The sequence below is a fragment of the Dermacentor variabilis genome, chromosome 4 (genome assembly GCF_050947875.1).
Source record: "Dermacentor variabilis isolate Ectoservices chromosome 4, ASM5094787v1, whole genome shotgun sequence".
NCBI classification, from domain to species: Eukaryota; Metazoa; Arthropoda; class Arachnida; order Ixodida; family Ixodidae; genus Dermacentor; species Dermacentor variabilis.
In genome coordinates this window covers 52,822,582-52,846,433 of record NC_134571.1, presented here as the reverse complement: position 1 = coordinate 52,846,433, position 23,852 = coordinate 52,822,582, and the positions used below count along the sequence as shown (strand labels likewise).

At 43.5% G+C, this 23,852-nt stretch overlaps 1 protein-coding gene across 2 annotated transcripts in view; it reads right to left on the bottom strand.

Moving 5' to 3' along the window:
• Eip78C (Ecdysone-induced protein 78C) overlaps positions 1 to 23,852 on the bottom strand; it is a 122,549-nt gene that overhangs the window by 25,439 nt on the left and 73,258 nt on the right. Inside the window, exons 2-4 of one of the 2 annotated variants that reach the window (XM_075689086.1) lie at positions 22,820 to 22,944; positions 4,409 to 4,550; positions 984 to 1,222 (exon numbers count right to left, since the gene is read on the bottom strand). In XM_075689086.1, the coding sequence (XP_075545201.1) occupies positions 984 to 1,222; positions 4,409 to 4,550; positions 22,820 to 22,944 (506 nt within the window). Of the gene's footprint in view, positions 1 to 983; positions 1,223 to 4,408; positions 4,551 to 5,658; positions 5,923 to 22,819; positions 22,945 to 23,852 lie in introns of those variants that run through there. The other variant, XM_075689087.1, reaches the window with a different exon arrangement.

Below are 23,852 nucleotides of genomic sequence, written 5' to 3'. Positions count from 1 at the left end.
CGCAGATCGCTTTCAAGACACACGAGCGCCGGCAACGGGTCCTTACGGCATCCGCCAAAGGCGTCTACCACGGCGTCCGGGATTTGCGTAGCCAACGTTGCAGTAGATGCCACGGTTGTCTCTACTCTGTATGGAGCGGCAGGCGAGGAGAACATCGAGGCACCCTAGCAGCCAACCGAGAGGAATGCCCCTCCTCACTTGCCTTATCCCCGTGCCTCGCATGCCACAGGAGAGGGCATGCATATGGGCGGCATTCATCGCTCGCGCACGAATGATTGAGCTGTGTTCGCCGGCTCACCCTCACATGCTTTCACTGATACGGAACCTCACGGCGACGGTGATGGCAGAAATGAGCCTGGAGTGTCCATATAATTGCTATCGCGATAAAGGTATTTAGTAGGACAGCACGGGACGTGGCTTGCACAAGCACATATTCTAGATGTGAGGAGCCAATCAGGCTTCAAGACCTTTGTACAAATATAAACAACTGGTGCTGAAAATGTCCATACAGAGCTGTCATTAGCAACAGGAATAGCACTTCAAAGGGGTGCTTATGCAAGTTAGCTGCTGTGCAATGACTCAGAGGAGGAACTCTATAGAGAGAAACCAGGGCAGGAAATAGTGCAATGATTACTTATGCTAGCTTTGCTTCAGAGTTACTAATTATATAACACTATGTGAAGTATAAATTTCAAAGCTACAATTTTCGGCACAGTAATAGCAACAGAAACCAATGAGGCTGCAATCTGAACATTTATGCCTTAAGGATGAACAAAGAAACCATGACTGAATTGCCTATATGCTGCTCTTACAGCTACTGGTTTCTGGTGTCACTCACTATAGCTTCAAAGCCCACTCATGGCTGACTTAACATGGACACTGAATAAAAACCAACTAGCCTAGCCTTGAACTCTCGTGCAATTCATTGTTCACTACCTGTCACCCTGCTACACGCACCCGATGCTAAGCTCATGCACACTCACGAAGATTGCTGGCCTGCGCACAAGGGCACGCGTCTTCTCCTCCGTGTAGGCACAGTGGGCATGGTGCGCCTGGGAGATGGTCAAGATGATGTCGTACATGGCGAGTTGCTGGCTTTCGAGGTCTCGTGCGCACTGGTCAGCCTCCCCGGGGCTGCCCAGTGAGAGGCCCTCCTCGCCCGAGAGGCCCGAAGAGCCGCCCCGCTCTCTGGAACGCTTGGGCACCCGCCCGTACCGCACCGCTGCATACAGCACCTCACTGTCACAGCATGCCCTTCAAAGGGCCATGGCCACACATTCTGCCGACCACTGGTGGAGATCACCTAACCCGTTTTTGGATGCCGAGGATCGAGCATATTTTAGAAGAGATGACAACTTAATAAGATACTGAGGGAGATTAATAAAAGTGCTGCAAATCAGCTCTACAGAAATCTACAAGGTTCATTGAAGGGAAAATTGTCATCCACCTGACAGTAGCACGAACTTACAAACTAAAACATGTTTCCCACAAAGAAAGCTTTACAGTTGAAGAAAAGAATTGTGCAGAAATCATGACGATTTTTAATATAAATGAAGCGCATGAAAAAAAAAAGCACAAACAATATGAAAGAGCAAGTGAGATATTAAGAGGGCCAGCAAGAGAGAGAGAGCAAATGAACAGAAACGTTTTCCTTGTAGAGTCCAACCATCGACAATGGATATAAAGATTTCCCTTTTCAGATCAATAAAGTGCTAACAGCACTAAGTAGCTTGCAAAAAGATTTATACCCCTGGTCATATGGCCACTGTAAGTTTTAGAGCAAAAGCTAAAGATGTCTGCCTAGGCAGGAAGCTTACCCATTCAGAACTCTTACTTCAATTTCTTCAATGGAAAAGCACTCAGCAGCAAAGAAAATGACATTCAAACTTCACCTTCTAGAATTTTGCAGCCAAATTGTGGCACTTATGATACCAAGCTCCCGTCATGGTCTATAAAATATTTCTGGGAATCTGGACCCATATTTATGCAGGAACATTCCTCCAATGGTTTGCCTAGTAGAGTATTTGATTTGCTGGCAAACAATCAGTTTGTGCCGAGTGTAAGCTGCCAAGATATATAACATCGTGGGCAGGTGGCACTGGAATTATGAAGTGCCTCCAGCAAATATTCTTTCATTCCCTCACTTTTTCATCTTTTCTTGGTTGTCAACCCTGCATTCACTGCAAGTTTTGTTTGGAATTTCAGGCGTATTACCTAGCAATTAAGTCAACTTGATATTTCTTTAAATTTGAGTGTTGGGCTAGTTAGTGCGGCATTAATGCAAGAAATGGTATTGATAGTTTGACATTTCGTCTGGTTCGGTAGTAGATTCCTGTCACAAGAAAGGATGCCAACGTTTTGTTAATAAGTAACAGACATTTTATTTGGGTTTCATATGGAAGCCCTGTGACAGAGTAACAAAAAAAGGAAGATTGCTTGAGTGGCAGACACATGTGTGCATGTTTGGTGGGTAGGGCTGACGCATGGCTTGACCAGGCTTTTTGCATTCGAGCGCATGTAGGTTCGCAGCTGCAAGCCTATCACAGTCTTAGGTCTTTGTAAATCTGCTTTTAGTGGCTGTTTTCTGTTACAGCTAAATTCTGGAAAAGTAGCAGCATACGTTCTTTTTCAGTTTTTATTGGTTTGAACCAAAAACACTGGACCCTATTTATAATTAAGCAACTAAAATCAGCTGTCATTGGACAGACGTTTACACAACCTGTGATGTTGCATGGATTTTAGACATCATAGCTCTTTGCTTTTATATGTTTTTTTCTGGTAATCTAGCCCCTACTCTCTGTAGAAAGTGATATATTTTACCATGAGAGGAGACTCAATAAGCTAGAAAATATGCAAGAACAAAAGGCTGGTGCCGCCTTGAAGTTCCTGCACTGCAAAAGGCTGTGACGCCGTAGACTTTCGACAGCATCTCTTCAGGCCTAGCCAATTTTCTTTTTGGTTTGGCCCACCTCGGTTTTGTGTTTGTAGGTTCGTATCTTACAGGATATGTCTGTGGATATATATACTGGCACCAGTATTTATATCTACTGCATGTTGACCAACAATGTAGTGCGAGTCAGTGCATCTGTTTTGCATAATCAAACAATGCATCACAACACAAAACTTATACATAGAATGTAGACTCATAGCACAGACGACTTAATGGAATAGCCCATAATATTGATTTTCTCCATTTGGGCTACATGCTCTGGCTTGTATAGTATATTTCTTTGATCAATGTAACACCAGTGAGTGCACCTATGTTCTGCATTTTCAAACAATAAACTAATGCATAAAATCTGCAAGTATAATGTTAGCTCATAGATATTTTTAAAGCACACCTCTTAATGAAATAGTGCATGATATTGAATGGCTTCTTTAATTTTCGTATATTTCTTAGGTTTGGCTTCACCCATGCTTGGGCCACTGGGTATATGTCACTGTGAGACAAGAAGACATGGAAGCCTGAAAAGTGTCTACATATGTTTTGAGTTTCTCTCTGCTTACACCTCTCCTCACCATTCTTCCTTCAACAAACATCAAGCATTGCCTTCATCCTTGGTGAAATTTCTGCTTCGTATCACATTGTGCATCCACATGAACTTCTGTTTGCATTTTGGCTTAGCATATGAACGGCCTAGTGCGTAAACTTTGCATGGCAATAAAGTTGGTACCTCTGTGGTGCGTAAACATAAATATTGCATGATATTACATGTTGCATTGGATTGAAACAAAGACAATTTTATGCATCAGTTATAAGGCATTTAATTAACCGGTTCACAAATGCTTGGCATTGCATACATACCAACATGTAGGTTGGACCTGTTTAATTTGCATGCATCATGCGTTTCTTTGCACAGAATTTATTTTAAACAGTTCAGGAAAGCTTCGCTTAATATTGCTTTCAGCAAGTGTATCGGATTTGCCATAATTCTTTAGAGGTAAGGATGGACTACACTGTATTCTAAAGGAGACAAAGACTGACCTTAACAAATTTTGGAAACCTTTACTGTGTCATAATGGCTTAAATACAAAAAAATGCTCCATGATGCTACAATAAGGTTCCAGTAGAGAGGTTTCAGTGTAAAATCAAAGAAATGGAAGTTTGGCCTTAAACAACCGCTTGCAAAGTTAAGAAATACAGAATTATGAAAGAATACTTTGTCAGCCTAAACTGATCTGGTGTTTTTCTTCAGTGTCCCTTTAATGTCATCCTTTGCATCATTTTAAGAGAAGTTAAGATATCCTCAATTAAATTGACGAGCTTGCTCAGAGAGGCTAGGAAAACACAAGCACTTCAAGGATAATTAAAAAAAAGAAAGCACTCACAGTCTCTAGACATGTCCACAGTCAAGCATAGGAAAACACATAAGCACTTCAAAGATAATTTAAAAAAGAAAGCACTCACAGTCTCTAGACATGCCCACAGCCAAGCATTTCTTGAAGCGACAGTACTGGCAACGGTTACGATTTAACCGGATCACCAGGCACTTGCCATCCCGTAGGCACCGGTATTCAATTTGCTTCTGGATGCTCCTTCGGAAGAAACCCTGCGAGACAAGGGGAAGGAGCGAGAACATGAACTCGTGTGACAGGTTGGTGCACACAGCTTAAGTACGCCTACTCCTCTTTTTCAACAACCGAGAAATAAGAACTCGAGTGCTACAGAAAAAATGCAATCGCCAGAAAAAGCACGAAGGCAACTTGCCAGCAATAAAGAAAGAAGAAATAAAACAAGTGGAAAGACACACATGGGCACAACCTTCGAAAGAGTAGTTTACCATAATTTTAGCTTTATCTAAACACACCAAGGGAAAGATTGCAGGAAATCGGTGTACTCAAAATGCGATCGTACAAGGCTACTTTCCCTAAGACGATACGCATCATCTAGGTGCCCCCACGTTTAGCGTTACCTAAACACCATAAGGAAAAGTTAACAGTAGATTGTCAAAGTCAAATAAATGTTTGGTCGTACTAAACTGTCCTTCCCTAAGGTGATAAGCTTAGAACGGAATCTGCAGACCCCATGCTCAGCTTAAAGAAAAGGAACTTTCCAATCACAGCAGCGTCTCTTTTTCCTTGACGGTAACATGCATCGATGACAGAGACAACAAGGATTCTTATTACATAGGCGTACCGGTAACACACTAAATTACTGACATACCATACGTAAAATAAACGAGGAGAAAGCAGCTAATTGATATGTACCGTATGCGGGGTGCGACAACCTCCTTGGTTAACTTGTTAATTGACGCTTTGAAATACGCTTTCTGTGAACTACGTGGTACTGCGTTAGTCGGGAACTACAGTAATTAAGCGTCCGCAACGAATTTACACGCAGATTCCATTGTAACGGAGCGTTCACGCGAAGTTTGCGCAAAGCAGATCTTCACATCAGACAAGCGCACGGTGCAGTTACTAGAGGCGGCCGCCAACAAGTGTAGGAAACAGCTACAGAAAGGAATAGAAAACATACGCGGTACTCGATCGACAGAAATTACGTTCACCTGTCAACCCTCGCCGCTTATGAACGCGCTTACAGCGAGACATCAAGCATCAACTAAAACAAAAACAAAGAAATCGCTGGTGTCAACGGCCAGGGCGTCATGACACAGCAGAGAGGCCAGAAAGAGCGCCACTGAGGAACACGATAAATACCTCATTAAACGGCGATGAACTTTGGCAACGCAGGCACCAGTATTCACTGTTAGCATACAGGCGACATAACATGCGAGTTCTTCCAAGGGGTCCAAGCAGACAAAGCGAAAAGAAAGTCGTTCGCCAACTTTTTTCTCGTCGCGGCAGATCGCTGCGACTGCCTTGTCAGTACCCGTTTCAAAATAGCTCGCCACTACCTCCTACGATCGACGCGAAGCTATCAAATCTCATGCAACAAGGTTCTAAGCGATCGCACACGGTAAAAAACCAACCCGGGCACACAATCGTTCGTTCGTCTCATCCAACAGGCAGCCGGTTACTTCGAGAAGTTAGGACTCTCACTTACGTCAAGTTGTGCGATATTTTCTTTTTTTTTTCTTTCCCTTCGGAGGCAACGTCCCGAGCAGAGTTGGGAGCTTCAGCGGAGAAAGTTGGTTGGACGCTAGCGGCAGTTGTTCGGCGGCGGTAATAAGAATTTATAGAGCTTAGGTTAATGTCCTGTCACCGCGCGCGGCGACCAGCGGCACGGCTGAAGCAGACTCCCTTTGTTTTAGGTATGCCAACCCGCAAGCAATAAAGTTAAAAAGTTTCTGAACTGACGACGTAGCCTCCGCTAGTGTCTGCCGCGATGGCACTGCCGACAACCGGTCCAGCAAGTCGTGCGCGGGGCACGCAGAAGACGGTTTCGGTTTCGGTACGGCCAACGCGCAACTTCTGTTGCATTCCACAAGCAGGCTACTCCCTCGAAGCACTTCACTTGCAAAACGCTGTATATCATGTATAACATTCTCTTTTATCATGTTCGGCAAGGCTTAACTGGAAAGTTAAAAACGCATTCGTTATCCAATAAACGTGCATGGCGTTCCTGTAGCAGCAAAACCGATCTAAACAGTGAATAACAATTTGAATGGTGTCACGCAGCAAGTGCTGGCGAACAAAAATTGGGCGTGAGGCACTAACATGTGTGTTTGGCATCTGGGGCCGCATTTTCTAGTGACCCATTTCATTTTTCATTATTTGGTCCTTCTCGCCCGCCGTCGCGGCCTCATTACATCTGGCATCGCCACTTGATGCTAGGCGCGATAAGAAAAAGGGAATGAAATTGAAGGTTACAAAATGCGGGCCCTGGTTGTCCACAGTTTCAATTCCGGCATTTACAGATTCTTTATCCGACGAGCATGTGCAACACACCAGCAGCAAACTGTGTTCGATTGCAATTGAAATACCTTTACGGACCAAAATGCGCGTTTAAAAGTGATGAAATCATCGCTGCCGTAATCATACAAGACACGTTACTTTACTAAAATACGTGCGTGTCCGGGTCATGCATATATATATATATATATATATATATATATATATATATATATATATATATATATATATATATATATATATATATATATATATATATATATATATTGTCCAGATAAAGTAAACAACTACATATCAGTTAGTTGGGTGTTATTTAGCGTTAGATCCTCTTTCGGAGGAACGGGGAAAACGCTACTTGGCTGGTGATAAGTGATGGCTGATAATAATGATATTGCGTCTGATATTGATACTGACATTGATAGTGCCTGACACTGAGTATACTATGCACCAGCGGCTATGTATAAGAATTGTTATAGAAGCAGAGAACAAAAATTAAAATAAATTTCGAAGTTTTACGTGCCAGAACCAGAAGTACAAATGACATCTGGTGGGCTGGATGGTGCATATTTGCTAGCACAATTACGTGCGCTAAAGAAAAAAAAAATTACGCACGGGCAAATTGACTGTAGGATGAGCGCGCGAAGGAAAAAGAGAGATGCACTTATATTCTATATACTGCTAGATAACTAAGAGCCAAAAAAGTTTTTTAAAAAATTAATTACTTCTGGTTGCAAAGTGGACAACAATTTCGACATATTAATTTTCAGTGTGCGACGAAATGCATCGGCGTTCCAGTTACTTTTGTGCTTCAGTGCATAAAACCACGTGTTCTTATAAAAGGTAAGAGAAACAGCACTGTATTTTTACCCCAAGTTTGACGGCTCATATGTCAAAACCGGTGCCATCCTCAAAATTCGTTCCAACTGGATATGCTTTGCGTACTCACAAGCGACAACTTGTAGATCACGTATGCGCCTGAAAGCGATTAATTTAAAAGTTAGTTAGCCCATTTATGTTAATCATTCAATTAACCATTTCGATATCTCGTAGAAGTGATGCTCACCTAATCAAGTGATTTAGATCCGGGGTTAGAATTGTGCTATCAGCCACAAGCAATTTATAAAAATTTAGTGCATCTAGAAAAAAAAAAAACGTAACCAGGTTTGAGAATAGCATTCTGAGAACTATATTATTTGTCTCTGAAGGTGTACAGGCTGTATTACATATACCGCCGTTACGTAAGGGCACACGAGTATCACGGGGCATTTTTCTTTTGGCGTTATTGTTGTTCTTCACTCAAGGTGAGAGGGCGGGAAGGAGGGGTTGCTCAGGGCAACCTTCCGGCTACTTGACAAAGACGAAAGACCGAAGTCCGGCACGTAGTGCAAATAATGATCTTCCTGGGCACACTCCAGAAATGGGCGCTGTTCAACTGACTTTTCTGCATTAAAGAAAAAAAGTAGAGGAAGAAGGCTTGTGGTTTGACTGGTGATTGCAGAACTTTTATTCAGGTCATCAAATCTCAGCTGCTGGTTTTGTCCACTCTAAGCGCCATTATAAGTAGCACTTTACAATATTCATCGATATATCAGTCGTGGAGTTTGAAGCGTTGCATTTATTTATTTATTTATTTATTTATTTATTTATTTATTTATTTATTTATCTGAGAGCACGAGTTCAAACCCTTCGACCATCGGTTAATGGAATTTAATTCCACCGTGGTTGCTTATACTGGCTATGGTGTTGCACAGGTAAGCATTAGATCGCGGGATCGAATCGCGGCCAAGGCGGTCGCAGTTCGATGGGGACAAAAGGCGAAAACACCAGTGAACTTAGATTTGGGTTCACGTGAAGGAACCCCAGGTGGAGGTCAAAATTATCCCGAATTGCCCCACTACGTCGTGCCTCATAATCAGATTGTGGTTTTGGCACGTAAAACCCCGTAATTTTCTTTAACCTCCTCTTTCAAATAAAACGCACCAATGACATCATTGCTGGGTTTCAAGTGTTTTATTTGAATAACGAGGTCCTAATCTAGAATAGATTAAACAAGCCACTGCTCACGGAAGGTCCATGCATGCCTGAGGAAATTTCAGCCCTCGATTCAAGGTATCAGCTCTCTCTCTCTCTTGCAACTTGCCGCAGGTGGGAACCGAACCCACAAACTTCGGGTTCGGTTACCACCTGCGGCAAGTTGTTTTTTCATCCACTTTAATTTCCATTAATTTATCGTTTCTTTATTTCATTTATTAAGCACAAGTAATTTCCCCTATGTTGTCCTTGGTGTCAGTGTTTATTGGCTTCTTATGATATTACTAATAAAAATACGAAGGTTGTTTGTTGTGGGTTCGGTTCCCACCGGCGGCAAGTTGTTTTTTCGTCCACTTTAATTTCCATTAATTTATCGCTTCTTTATTTCACTTATTAAACACAAGTAATTTCCCCTATGTTGTCCTTGGTGTCAGTGTTTGTTGCTTCTTATGATATTGGAGAGACTGTAATAGTCATGGACGTTCACGATCTTCCCTACCTTTTTTTTTCGTTTCTTTGCTTTTTCTCATCGCTGTTGTTTCCTCTTTCATTTCCCCTTCCCCCACTAGAGTAGTCGAACCGGAATCTTATCCGGTTAACCTCCCTGCCTTTCGCATCCCGTTCATATACATATACATATATATATATATATATATATATATATATATATATATATATATATATATATATATATATATATATATATATCTTGTCGAGTAAAATTGTCTTTTGATATCCGCTGCCCTGCATTTAATAATCACTGAAGGACTTCTCCAAAAGATCTAATGGGCTTACGTTGATGCCAACAATCATATCATGCAGATAAAGTTCTTTTTTTTTTTGCACCATCGAAACACCATGCCTTCTTTCAAAACAAGTGTCGGGAAACTAAGTTGATAGATATTTATAAGTTCCATTTAATGTGTCATTTACGTGCAACATTAGATGCCGGATATCAAATGCGTTATATAGTAAACGTTCTTGACCGTCTATGATACATGCAGTGTATCGACGTGAAACGACTTTCACTTGGGTAAGAGGTGGGTCGCAACTCCTAAAGCCGAATGTAACGAAAACGTGTTTTACTATATATAGTAACGTTTGCACAAGTACTACCCAACCACGCGCCTTACTTTGGTATCGTTGTGCAGAGGGTATACACGGCATTGCTCGATCATGCAAGTGTCGAGTGCACAAACGACGCCGTTGTCACGCCATACACGACGCAATACGAGCTAAATGTAGCCTCGTAGGCAGCCACTACACATTACAGCGCTTTTAATTGTTGTCAAGCAGACACCCGAAGCGGGAAAACCTCCCGCGGCCGCTGCATCCGCTGCGTCGACGTGATCCCTCATACCACGTCACGCCGACGGTAGCGCCAGCTTTTCCAGTGGTGGAGCTCGACCCCAATATAGGGCCCCCACTAGCTGTATCATAAGCATGTAAGCTTTCTAATGCGTGAATAAGTCTCATGCGCTTTACTTTGGCACTCGATCATACATGTGTTGCATGCGCAGGTGGCGCTGTTGTCACGCCACATCAAGATAAATTCCCCTAGATAATTCTTTTCTCTCTCTAAGGACCTTAGCCACGCATGCAGGACGGAATCGGAGCGCGACGTTCAGAAAGGCGCAGCTCGGCAATGCGTTTGTCCATCCGAGCGGGAGCAGCGGGAGTGGCCGCGTATAGCATATAGAAGGTGTACTTCCTCAAACTGAAACTCGTGCTCATCAGTAGTTACAAGGCGTACAAGTGTGCAATTTGTTGCAGAAATTTCACGTTTGCTCGGCTATGGCGCCCCTGGGTTCGACGCGTATGGGGTTCAGAAATCGCGTGTAGAGACTCGGGAAGCAAGGCAGAGATCAACCGATCACGGACGAACGTGTCCGTCTCGATGCGGGGCGCAAACGTGGCAAGTTGAGACAAACACTCTCTGCGAAGCAAACGGGCTCACTGCGAGCAAGCGCGATTGCGAAGTTAGACCATAACACCCCCAGATTAGCTGAAAAGTAAGCTAAGCATGTAAGCTTCCTAATGCGTGAATAAACAGCCTCTGAAGCACACACAAGACGTTTCACGCACAAGACGTTTCACGCACCTCATTACAACGGCGTACCTGATACAGCACACCCGATTTTCTTATAATTCTATTCTTTTACATCTTTCTTTCACCATAACTTTTGGTTGTAGTTGTGTTACCTTTTCACCCATTTTTTATTTTTTATTTTTCTGTGTGCCAGTGTTTAGACCTCCGGTTGTTCCTAGGGACGTAAGAAGATTGATTGATTGATTGATTGATTGATTGATTGATTGATTGATTGATTGATTGATTGATTGATTGATTGATTGATTGATTGATTCGAACTCTAAAGGCGTAGGCGTGCGAAAGTTCGAAGCCAGGCGAATTCGAAGGTATACGAGGGCGCTGCCGGGCCTGTGCATGTGTGTAAAGTAATCCAACCTGCGTTCCCGCGTTTTGCACACGCACTCCCGTCACTGACGCTGTTCGTCGACACCCTAAACGGCCAATTAATTTTTTTCGAGAACTATTATTATCAGAATAAACACCTTCCAATATCGAAATGTTCTCCGAAAATTCGGCTATATATGCGCTCGAGAAACGCGTACACCCCAAGGCTTCACCCACGTACGTGTCACACACGCAGAGAAATAAAGAAAAAAAGCACTGCAGTGCAGTCAACAGTTACGTTGCCTCTTTTCGCGAAACAGTATACTTTGCGGGTCCCTCTTGGAACAACCCGCACGCGTACCTGGAAAACGTTAGCCGGGCGTTCACACGGCCACGTGCAGGATGCTTCGGGGCGTTCCGAATGACCCAGTAAACCTAAACTACAGCTGCGCTTGAGTACTTTGTTACCGCTAACTATCTCCCGGGCATTCTGTGCTGGAGGCGTCATTGACCTCGGGTGGTCTCGAAGCCATCAAGCCGGTTCTGGCAGCTAGACCCCTGAGAAGCTCCGTCGCCTATCGCCTCTTCTGTCTTATTTATTTATTTTTTAAATGTAGAAGTCAGATCGGAACAATGAGCGCAAACAGATTCCACAAAACTTACACGTCCACACGCTTCAACATCTTTTTGTTCGTTTCTATTGATATAGGTTTCATTGGTCCTTCGGTTCCTTTCCTGCAAGTTCGCGTTCAGGCCTCCGGTGGGCCAGCTGACAGCTGCATGTTCGGCGTTCGATTGGCACGGGCGGCTTGATTGTTGGTCATAAAACGCTGCCGCGGTCATTCCCTCGGGGTAGATGACTAGCTGCGCTTCAGCCAGCGTTAAAGGAAATAGAAATGGCAAAATGCCGCGCGACCGATGCCAGCAGCGTTTACGCAAACCGTGGTCGTACAAAGAATGACGTGCCAAGGGATGACAAAAACTATCTGCAATGAAAAGAGATATGAAACCATATTAAGATGCACCTACCCCTACATCTGCGACAGTTAGCATGGGTAGCCTTCGGAGATTTTTTATAAATCTGTTCTATATAAGACTAGTTTTCTTCTACATAAGTTTTAAGTCAGCCCTCCACGAATTTAACACACACACACACACACACAACACACACACACACGCACACACACACACACACACACACATATATATATATATATATATATATATATATATATATATATATATATATATATATATATATATATATATATATATATATATATATATATATATATATATATATATATATATATTTGCAGAGCAAATGCTTGCACGAACAAGCTGAGCAGCACGTTCCGTTGGGAGGCGTTGGAATTTATGTAAAGCGAAGCGGTTGATTAAATGACATACAACGAAAGGCGATGGGCATACAAGTGTCCTTACTTTCATCATAAGGAACGCGTAATCCTATGCAATGTTGGTGTTTATGTCCAACAAAGGTCGCAACGATAACCTCACGCAATGTTTATATTTATGCAACCGTTCACAAATCATGTAAAAAAACATAAGCAGCAAATCACGCTGATGCACCGTAAAAGGAAGCTTCGGTTTAATATGCACAACAAAGACGGACAAGAAATACCCAGGGTGAAGCAGATTAAGCCGCTCGGACTCATCATAGAATCGAACGGCAACAACGGAGAAACGGTCAGGCATTTGGAGACTAAGATCACGAACACGATGAGGCTCATCAGAAGAATCACCAACAGACATCAGGGTATGAAGAAGGCCAACGTCGTCAGACTCACACACTCCTTCGTTATTAGCCACATTACCTATGTGGCCGCCTACCACAACCGGTACGCGGCCGAATATGTAAAACTGAACACCCTCATTAGAAGAGCACACAAGATGGCACTGGGCCTTCCAGACAGCACCAGCACGGAACTTCTGCTACAGCTGGGCGTCCACAACACGCTTGATGAGTTAATTGAGGCACACCAAATCTCGCAACTCGAGAGACTAACGAAGACACGAACGGGCAGGAGCATCCTGGACAAACTCGGGATAAGTTATCACAAGCAGCACGGCGACAAGACATCCCTCCCAAGCGCGATCAGGGAAAAGCTGCAGGTGGCTAATATACCCAAGAACATGAGCCCCGAATTCAATCAGGGTCGAAGAGAGAGTAGAGTCAAGGCTATTTACTATACAAGCCTTCGGTAGGGACAAGGAAGCGCTGTACGTAGACACTGCAGAATACGAGGATCGACGTGCTTTTGCAGCGGTCGTCCAGAATACCGACAAACAATTTGTCAGTTCTTGTAGCACACGTGTCAAAAACCTCGAGGTAGCGGAAGGGGTGGCGATAGCCCTAGCCATCGTTAACCCCAGTTGTAGATACGTAATCAGTGACTCGCAGACGGCGGTCAGAAAATATGCACAAGGCAGAATTTCGCCGAAGGCTGAGGCTATACTCAAAGCCAACGCGAACTATGTCACCTCCGAGGAGACGGAGGAACGACACATTATATGGTTCCCAGCTCACACGTCCCCCGACACCCCCGTACCCAACCTCAACGAGGAGGTCCACCGCGTAGTGCGAGGTCTCACATTCCGCGCCCGCGAAGAAGGATCCTCTCTTGGGGTTGGAAATCCAACGGAGGCATGGACAGAGAGGGACAGAATGACCAGGTACTGTGATATTGCAAAATTTTATCAAAACTCAAGGCGTGTTTATCCGCCCCCTAACCCCAAACTCGACAGGGCCCAAACGGTAGACTGAAGGCAGCTACAAACAAAAACCTTCCCCAACACCGTCCATCTCAGGAGGATATATCCGGACATCTACTCAGACGATAACTGCAAACTATGCGGCAGGGCTCACGCATCTCTTAGACACATTCTCTGGGAATGTGAGGTTATATGAAGAGACAATGCAGTTTCCCCAGATGAAGTTGCGGCGCGATGGACGGCTGCGTTGCGCAGCTCAAACCTCGAAAATCAACTATGGGCCATCCAGCAAGTCCGTGAGGCGGCGAGAAGACAGGATATCCGGATCTCCTCGGGGACGGCCTAAGCCCAGGCCACGAATTTGCCGGATTGTCAATAATGTTGTTACCACCACAACCAATACCTCGGCTATGCTTCACTTCTATCTCTTCTACAGAAAGCTTCGCTTTAAAAAAGCCATACATCCAACCTGTGAGTTCGATGCTATGATCTTGTCGTTCGATCGACTGTTCAGACCGCACATGCGAGACTGGCAGGGGAGCGATGTCAATGCGGCGTTCATATTACTGTCGCTTCACACATGTACGCTCAGTGGCGCAGCGTCAGCCGTCGTGTATACACGGAGCAGCTGTTTGTAATATGTATTTTCTATGTACACCGCGACTTATCACTTGAAAGCAAGCACTAATTTTCTTCCTCTGAGGCAGGTATACATTTGCGCGAGCTTCGAAGGCCAGAGAAGATTATATATCAACGTGTTGTCCTTTCTAAACGCGAAAGCGTTAAGGGTCGCAGAAAATCAGCCGTCGGCGTCCGGCGTCCCGCGTCCGGTGTGCGTTTAGCCGAAATTTATTTCAACAAGAGACGATGCGAACACTGAGTCACAATCACGACACAATTCCATCAGGACGATAACATATACGAAAAACGAAGCATTGTATACACCGCACGTTTTCAAAGTAGTGTCCGAGTTCTCACTCAATAACATCCGGCGTACAGCGTAGGACGTGGCTCCGGCAAAAAGAATTTCGGACCAAATTCCGAACCACGCATGCCCAATCACTATTCTACCACCTACCACTAAAGTTGTTCACACCTTGGGCCTTATAACGTAAAACTATTCCAATATGTTTCTATTCCAATCTCCTGACGTCAAATTTGCGCAACCACATAACGCAAGCATCGGGCGGTCACCCAACGTTGGAACAGACCAACTGATTGGTCTGTTCCAACGGTTGTTGGAACAGACCAATCAAACGCTCTCTCGTTCATAGGAGGTCACTTTTGTTTGCTTGAAAAACGAATAACATTGCCTGCACTGAGCGGCTTGTCGTATCTAATTGGCTGACAAGAAGCGAGTAGAACGCTTAAATGGAGAGGGATGCGATGGGGCCGAGCCACTGCACTGAAAGTCGATAACCGAATGAAGAGTGTGGTGCCAGCGTATAGGATTGGTCGGCTTTGCCTTACTTAGCTTGCGGTGGCTGGTCGAAAATCGCGGCGGCATGCAACGGAAGCTCAAGAATGACGCTAAAACGGACCCCTCAGCAAAGAAGAGTTGGCAGAATGAGGGGGTAAACGTGCCGAAAGTGCTAAAAAACGTTACACGGCCTCGCAAGAAGTTTTATTATACGCAAATACACCCATGCTCTCCGGCAGGTGCGAGTAGCCAGCGTCTGAGCGATCAGCGGTAGCCATCTTTTATTCCTTTCGGAACGAGGCAGCCTGCGGCTATTCCGAAGAAAATTCAGTTTTGTTCGGCATATTAATGCACCTTTATCGCGTTCACGTCACTTTGACGCGATGAGTTCTTGCGGTTTTGTGACGTCGCGTGACAGGCAGGTGAAGTGGGTGCAGCCCGAAAACTTTTTACCAATAGCCGAGGGCTAATGGCGAAAAGGGGTCGAATCAGAAATAACTGTTTTTCTTTTTTCTGTCAAATCATGCATAATCAGCGTGTACACATCATATCAGATGGCGAGGTATCGCGGATTTCGTGACGTCGCGTGACAGACATGTGAAGTGGGGGTGGTCGAAAAAACTTTTTGACCAATCGTGGAGGGCTGACAGCAGAATTGAAATAGAAAAGTTTGGAATAGTTTTACGTTATAGCGCCCCTTGTCTTTCTTTCTTTAGAAAGTTATTCCTTGGAATTTTGAGAACGGCAGCCCACAAACAAATGTAATGAAAAAAAATACACCGACAGCACATATATTTTACGCTATCTCTTCTCAGACTGAAATATTAAAAGTGCGAAACAGTCACAGGAGATCGACCCACGCAAGAGGTTGCGTTCCTACCAGAAAGCTTGCCTTCGTGCATAGCATTCGCCTCCAACGTTTCCCGGTAAACGTTACTGTTACATAAGCTGCAGTTGCCGGGAAGTATGAAAAACAGTCAGGGATCTTTGAATGCTATCGCGTTCCACTAATAAAGGCGAAGCTTAAGCGTCCTCCAATTTGTACGTGCGTGCGTGTGTGTGTGTGTGTGTGTGTGTGAGAGAGAGAGAGAGAGAGAGAGAGAGAGAGAGAGAGAGAGAGAGAGAGAGAGAGAGAGAGACGCATGCCGCATTATCACACATCAATTTGGCTTTCGTCGGGGTATATCTGCCCTGCCATCGTTTTTTTTTCTTTGATGCTGTGCGTCTCATCATTCACTTTACGGAAATGGTTCTGCTTAGAAAAAACAATAAATAAAGAAAAATCATACTAAATTTAGTCGAAAACAAGATATTAACAGTAGGCGTTTTCATAGATTATTCTGGCCATTCTATGGAATTAGCCACGAAGTACTCTTTGCAAAAATAGATCCTTACAATTTTCACGGAACGCACTTCAACCTTTTGAAGTCTAATTTTTCACAGAATAAACAACCTATATAACATCAGGTGTACCTCAGGTTAGCACAATAGGGCCGCTACTAACAAGAATTAGCGACTGCACAGGATTCATAAATACATGCAGATGATACTAGCGTACTTTACCAGTGTAATGAGGTTGTAAATACGGCCAATAGTATTCTTAGTGAACGTTTTATTTGGATTACAGTAAACTCTTTAGCAATCAACATTGCCGAACCTGTATTGCTAGCACCTGTATGGAACGCGGTCTGCTGTAATCTGAAAGTACACCTGACGCCTGGAAAAACATAAAGATTGAGGACGCTTAAGCTTCCCCTTTAAGAATGGAACGCGATAACATTCAAAGATCCCTGACTGCTGCTCAGGCTTCCCGGCAAGTGCAAATTACGTAACCGTAATGTTTACAGCGGAACGCTGGCGGCACACGCTATGCACGAAGGCGAGCTTTCTGGTAGAAACGCGGCCTCTTGCGAGGGCCGATCACGGAGGCAGTGAACAGCCGCGCCTAGAAAAAATTACAGCATTTTCAGGTTTATTTCATTGTCTCGCACTCTTAATATTTAAGTCTGAGAATACTCAACATAAAGGACATGCGCTGGCGGTGTTTTTGTTTCACGACGTTTGTTCGTCGGCTGTCACTCTCATATTTCCGAGGAATAACATTGTCAAGAATGTAAGACAAGGCATGAGCAACTTTAGTGATAGAATGGTGCGGCAGTATAACCCGCATATACCGCATGTCATATAGCAAGACGTGGCATATACATATACTTAAACATATACGGGTATATATATATATATATATATATATATATATATATATATATATATATATATATATATTATATATATATATATATATATAAACGAGAAAAAAGGGGGTTAACCGAGGGGCCTGATTTTTTATTAGTCATATCATAAGAAGCTAACAAACACTGACACCAAGGACAACATAGGGACCCGCCGTGGTTGCTCAGTGGCTATGGTGTTAGGCTACTGAGCATGAGGTCGCGGGATCGAATTACGGCCACGGCGGCCGCATTTCGATGGGGGCGAAATGCGAAAACACCCGTGTACTTAGATTTAGGTGCACGTTAAAGAACCCCAGGAGGCCGAAATTTCCTGAGTCCTCCACTACGGCGTGCCTCATAATCAGAAAGTGGTTTTGGCACGTAAAGTCTTATAATTTAATTTTTAACAACATAGGGGAAATTACTTATGCTTAATAAATGAAATAATGAAACGATAAATTAATGAAAATCAAAGTGGATGAAAAAACAACTTGCCGCAGGTGGGGAACGATGGAATGCGAAGGTTATGGGATCGTTCCCCCCTGTGGCGAGTTGTTTATATATATATATATATATATATATATATATATATATATATATATATATATATATATATATATATATAAACGAGAAGAAAGGGCTTAACCGAGGGGCCCGATTTTTATTAGTCATATCATTGTTGGCTGTTTGTTGGCTTCTCATGATATATATATATATATATATATATATATATATATATATATGTGTGTGTGTGTGTGTGTGTGTGTGTGTGTGTGTGTGTGTGTGTGTGTGTGTGTGTGTGTGTGTGTGTGTGTGTGCATCAAGATATCCGCCTAGCTTCAGCGAATTTCAACTAGCAGCGTTTCCTTTTAACAACATATACATTTACGGCACTTAGTCGTCATATTAATGCTGCGTTGAGTCAGTGTTTTGGTCAGGCATTCAGGCATGAGCGGTGAAGTCACACGACAGGAGCAAATCGTTGCGCACCCTCCCGGCAGAAGTCACAACGCAGGGCGCCAAGTTTAAACACCAACGTGACTGGCGTTGGAACGGTACGCACAGGTTTTTGAGAGGCAGCAAGGACGTAGGGAGAGTGATTATGCGTGCGCACGCTTATGTGCGCTGGCGTGTGTCCGCGTACTCGCACTTGCGTGTGCGCTTCTGTGTATTTGGAGTACGCTTAAGCTTCGCCTTTAGGAGTGGAACGCTGATAGCATTCAAAGATCCCTTACTGCTTTTCATGCTTTCCGGCAGCTGCAGCTGATGTAACCGTAACGTTTACAGGGGAAGCGCTGGCGGCGAATGCTATGCACAAAGGCAAGCTCTCTGGTAGAAACGCGGCCTCTTGCGTTGGTCGATCTCCTGTCACTGTTTCGCACTTTTAATATTTCAGTCTGAGAAGAGGTAGCATAAAAGATATGCGCTGTCGGTGTTTTTTTTTTTATTACATTTGTTTGTGGGCTGCCGTTCTCAAAATTCCGAGGAATAATTTTGCAAAATAAGAAAGACAAGGTATGAGCAACTTTCGTGGTAGAACAGTGGTTGGGGTATGCGTGCTTCGTGCACCAGCTGTGTGTGCGCTCGCGTGCGTGCATACGTCTGTGAATGTCTTTGTGTGCGAGCATGTGTGTGTTCGTGGGTGAGCGCACACGCGTGTGAACATGTGTTTGCGTGTATGTGTGCGCGCACGTATGCGCATGTGCCCGCATGTGTGGGAGTATTTTTCTTGTTTATACTCGTGGAGAAAAATTATGCGTCATAAAGTTTATTTATAGCCATATTTAAAGCCACGAGACAACAACGAATGACAACGAATTTATGGCATTATGAATACCTGCAGCTTTCTTGCTTCACTGCACCAATTTCTTAAAACTACGCCAATATCAATCATGGTAACGTGATTGGTATTCGAGTATGCAGGTTGGGAGCATCATGAATTAACGGAGTTTCATTTATTAGCTCTCTAAAATCTTTATTTTAGGTTCATAAATCAAATGTGTAGTTTGGAGACCTTGACGAATCTATCCAGCTGAGCGAAGACGTTTCATTAAAAAAAGCTGCCGTAAGAGCTACGCTAACAAATATTCCGTATTCGAACGCCCTCTGAAAGCGAAACAGACGCGGAAGAAAGAGCGCATGTGACGTTATTATCACCGCCCTGCATTCCGTCACGATGGCACCGCCACCATCAGCCCGGCCCCGTGAGGAGCTGCCCAGCGGTTCACCATCGTTACCTTCCTTAATAAAGGCAGGCGGCTAACACACATTATCGAAATGAAACATTCGGAAGAATAGCCCTCCATTGGACGGTTGGACACATGTTTAGGGCCCCTCGATTCGAATAAATTTAAATTGCTATCAGTGCGCAAAGAAGGAACTCAAATGAAGCGTTTTGAAGTGGTTAGGCTCATAAATATACTAAGAGTACATTTGTTCAATTTTCCTTCCCTGACATGCGGTGAAAGCTGATTAATAAGCGTTGAAACATTCTGTATTCTTGAAATCGAATATTTCCTTCCCTTCTTCCTACCTTCCATTTCTATATTTCTTTCTCCTTTTATTCCTAAATGTAGACAGGCGTTGTGCCCCTTTCGGTGGCAGTTTCCAGCCTGTACCTCGCTTTTACTTTCCTCTCAAGTGCATATATGTTTTCTAAACAAGTAATAATAATAATAATAATAATAATAATAATAATAATAATAATAATAATAATAATAATAATAATAATAATAATAATAATAATAATAATAATAATAATAATAATTTCCACGTTATTGTGTTAGGGGAGTAAACGCACACGTAGCGAAAGTCCTAGTTCATTTCCCAGTATCCACTCAACGAAAATGCAGCATGCCTGTACCGTCACGTTGCAGTGATGGTGAAGAACAAGACAGTTCCAAAAGCGTGAGTCTCGAATCTGTACCTCTGCATTAGGCGGAATTGTGCCTCGAAAAACAAGTAACGCTCAAAGCACAGCGACATATATATCTGCGAGCAGTGTCGTCCGTCGCCGGAATCTGACCTGCGGGAGCAAGGCGTCCGTTAATCAGGCGTGAACCATCGTACATTCTAGCGCAATCGCTGGCGCTCGCTCGCGATCGAGAGTGTATTCGTAATTGCCGCGCGCGATCTTATTGGATAACACTCTTTCGCTACCAAATCTGCGACAACATGCTGAACATTTCGAATACGTGCAGGCGCGCCAAACGATAACTTTGTAACAGCGGTTACAAAAAGTCGCCAAAAAAAAAAGAAAAGATAAAATTGTGGTTTAAGGGCAAGCTTCAACATTGTGCCCGTGGTCGAAGGGCCCCCAAGACTGCACGGCGGCTCCGAAATACCAAAAAAGTTGGAGAGCTAAACAATGTTCCGATTACAGGTACTTGGCAAATTAATATTTCATGTGTTAATGCAGTCGTGAAGTCTTGGAGCCGCTCCCACCACTGTCACCGTGTCGGACCTCATAGTGTCTGTACCTGTGTCAGCATTGTCACAATATTCCTGTTTTTTTTTCTTCTTTCGGTTTAAACCTCGGACAGTTTTAAGATGAACGCCGCCATAAGCTGCTCATCCTAAAATTTCGGCATATTCCATGCCAACGCCCACGACACCAAGAAACCGTACCTGACGTCACCAACGCTCAGAAAGCTCATTGGGAGCACACACAATGTTCTCTCACACCTTGTGTGATGTAGCATACATATTGCACTGAGGTGGTTCTTGTATAATGTATACGATGCTCCATCGTAGAGGCAGAAGTGCATGGTTGGGTACATGCGTGCAAGTTAACGAAGTTGATTCGCGTCAAGATAATCTGTCCAAGTTTTCGCACGTGCTTCATGGGAAGCGCATCGCACCATCATAGGCAGGCTGTTTTCTGACAGTCAATTTTTGTTTTAATTTGACGGTCTTCGTGACATTATTGTTACAATTCGTGTGTTCGGATTGGTAAGCGCTAGATACGGATTAATTTGACCAATTTTTGTGCGCGATTAACGGAGCTACAGTAGTTAGGTGGTCAGTCATCGTTGATATTAGGTGGCTAAAGCAAATTAGTAGTTTGGAGACCGTCCCAGGCCTTATCTCGCCGAGTGAATATATTTTCAATAAGAAAGTTCCTGTAAAACTGCACGAACAAATATTTTTGCATTTTAAGGCTCTTTGAAAGCGTAACTGACGAGCATTCACAGCCATTTTTCACAGTAATGGCAGCCAGGACTGATGAAGTGGACAGAAATGTGTTTGTAAAGCAAGCCGACGAAGAAGTTATATACAAGGTGTTTCACTTAACTTGAGTGAAACTTTAAAAATATGGAAATACTATGTAGCTGGACAGAACAAAGGTAATGTTGTTTACTGTAGCTTGGAGATATACTCAAACTATTTTTTCCTTTCACCTAAATATATAATTAGTCTTAATTAAATAATCGACTTCTCAAGTATTATCACTAGATGAAAAGTGTCAAAGAGAAAATTGTAGACCGACATGAAACACTCCCAATACAACTTTCTGTTCCTCAACATGTGCGACCCGAAAGTGTTTTTCCGAGCGTGAAAGCCCTCAAATGCTCGCAAAATTAGCCCCGCGACTGGCCGCTCGAGGCACTGCGTGTATTCACGGGCTTCTTTCACGCTCAGAAAAACACATTAAATGTAGAACGTATCGAGTAACGAAAAGCTGTATTGGGAGTTTTTCATGTCGCTCTACAATTTTCTCATTGACACTTTCCATCTAGTTATAATACTTCAGAAGTTGATTAATTAATTAATACTAGTTATCTAATTAGGCTGAATGAAAGAAATGTAGTTTGAGTACCTCCAAGCGACGGCAAACATTATTACCTTGGCTCTGTCCAGCTACGTGGCATTCGCATACCTTTATAAACTCTGGCTAAAGTTACGTGGGACACCCTGTATAGACTTTGTGGCGGGCGAATGGTAAAACAAGTCGCTCTTCTTCTGCGCATTCGACGCAAGAGTTCTTGTTATTGCACTGCGCCCGTCATTACGAGGCTTGCCCGTACTGATCCTGCCTGCAGGGCGCGGACAGTCGCACTGGCTCCGAAAATACTGCGTCCGTATCGACCTTTCGGCCCAAGTCACAGTTCGATTTTAGCACGTGTGGAGCGGCAGCGACTTTCAAGCGCGGCGGAGGACAAAGCGCGCGGTGCTCACCTTGCACCCTTCGCAGGAGGTGACGCCGTAGTGGTAGCCGGACGCCTTATCTCCGCACACCTTGCAAGCGACGAACGACTTTGCTGGGCTGCTGCTGTTCGAGTCGGCCGCCGCGAAGCTTTGCTCTGCGCGAAAGAGGGAGGTAACCACAAATCAATCAATCAATCAATCAATCAATCAATCAATCAATCAATCAATCAATCAATCAATCAATCAATCAATCAATCAATCAGACTTTATTAAAACAGGGTAAGTAGCTACAGAAATACGTTAACCATTAGCCTATATGGATCGCTGTTGGTCCAATCTAAGCATTACTATACAGACCATGTGAATGAACAGAATCGTAATGAATAGGTCGCTTATCTGCAGTGGTTATAAACATTACAGCTGTTGAAAATTTGTACAACACAAGATCAGTACGATGTCCAACATGCAAAAGAAGCTACAAAGTGCGTTTAAATTCGATATTGCAAACAGTTTATGTTGAGAACATCTTAGACACATCTTAAAGATACGAAAGAAAGGATTACTACAAGACTTCACTTTAAAAGAAAAAAGAAAAAAAATACGAGCTAGCTTTATTTCGAGTGGGATGTAGTTCCAGATTTTAACGTCAGTTAACTGAAGTCATCTTCGTCAAATACGTTTCGGTAGCTAGGTATAGATTAAAGTTGCCATTGGCTGCGTGTCTTGTGTTACGTGTTCGTAATGAAAGTATCCTAACGGAATGTTAATGGACCATTGTGGCATGTATGTAACCCTTTGTACAGGACCGCATTGCATACGCTAGTTACTGTCCAAACAAGTTACAAAAAATATTGTTTCCGAGTTCTTCCTAATGCTTCTACACGATATCACTCAAGCTGTAACTTCTAGTACGTTAACTTTTATTTGTCATGCTCAAAAGGCCGATACCAATCTCCAACCAATCTGCTTTGCTGGTTGCCATTTCATGCTTACATCTACTCTCGATTACGGGGCAGCCAGAAATATTTTTATTTCAGACTTGATTTCAATTTACTTGCCAAAC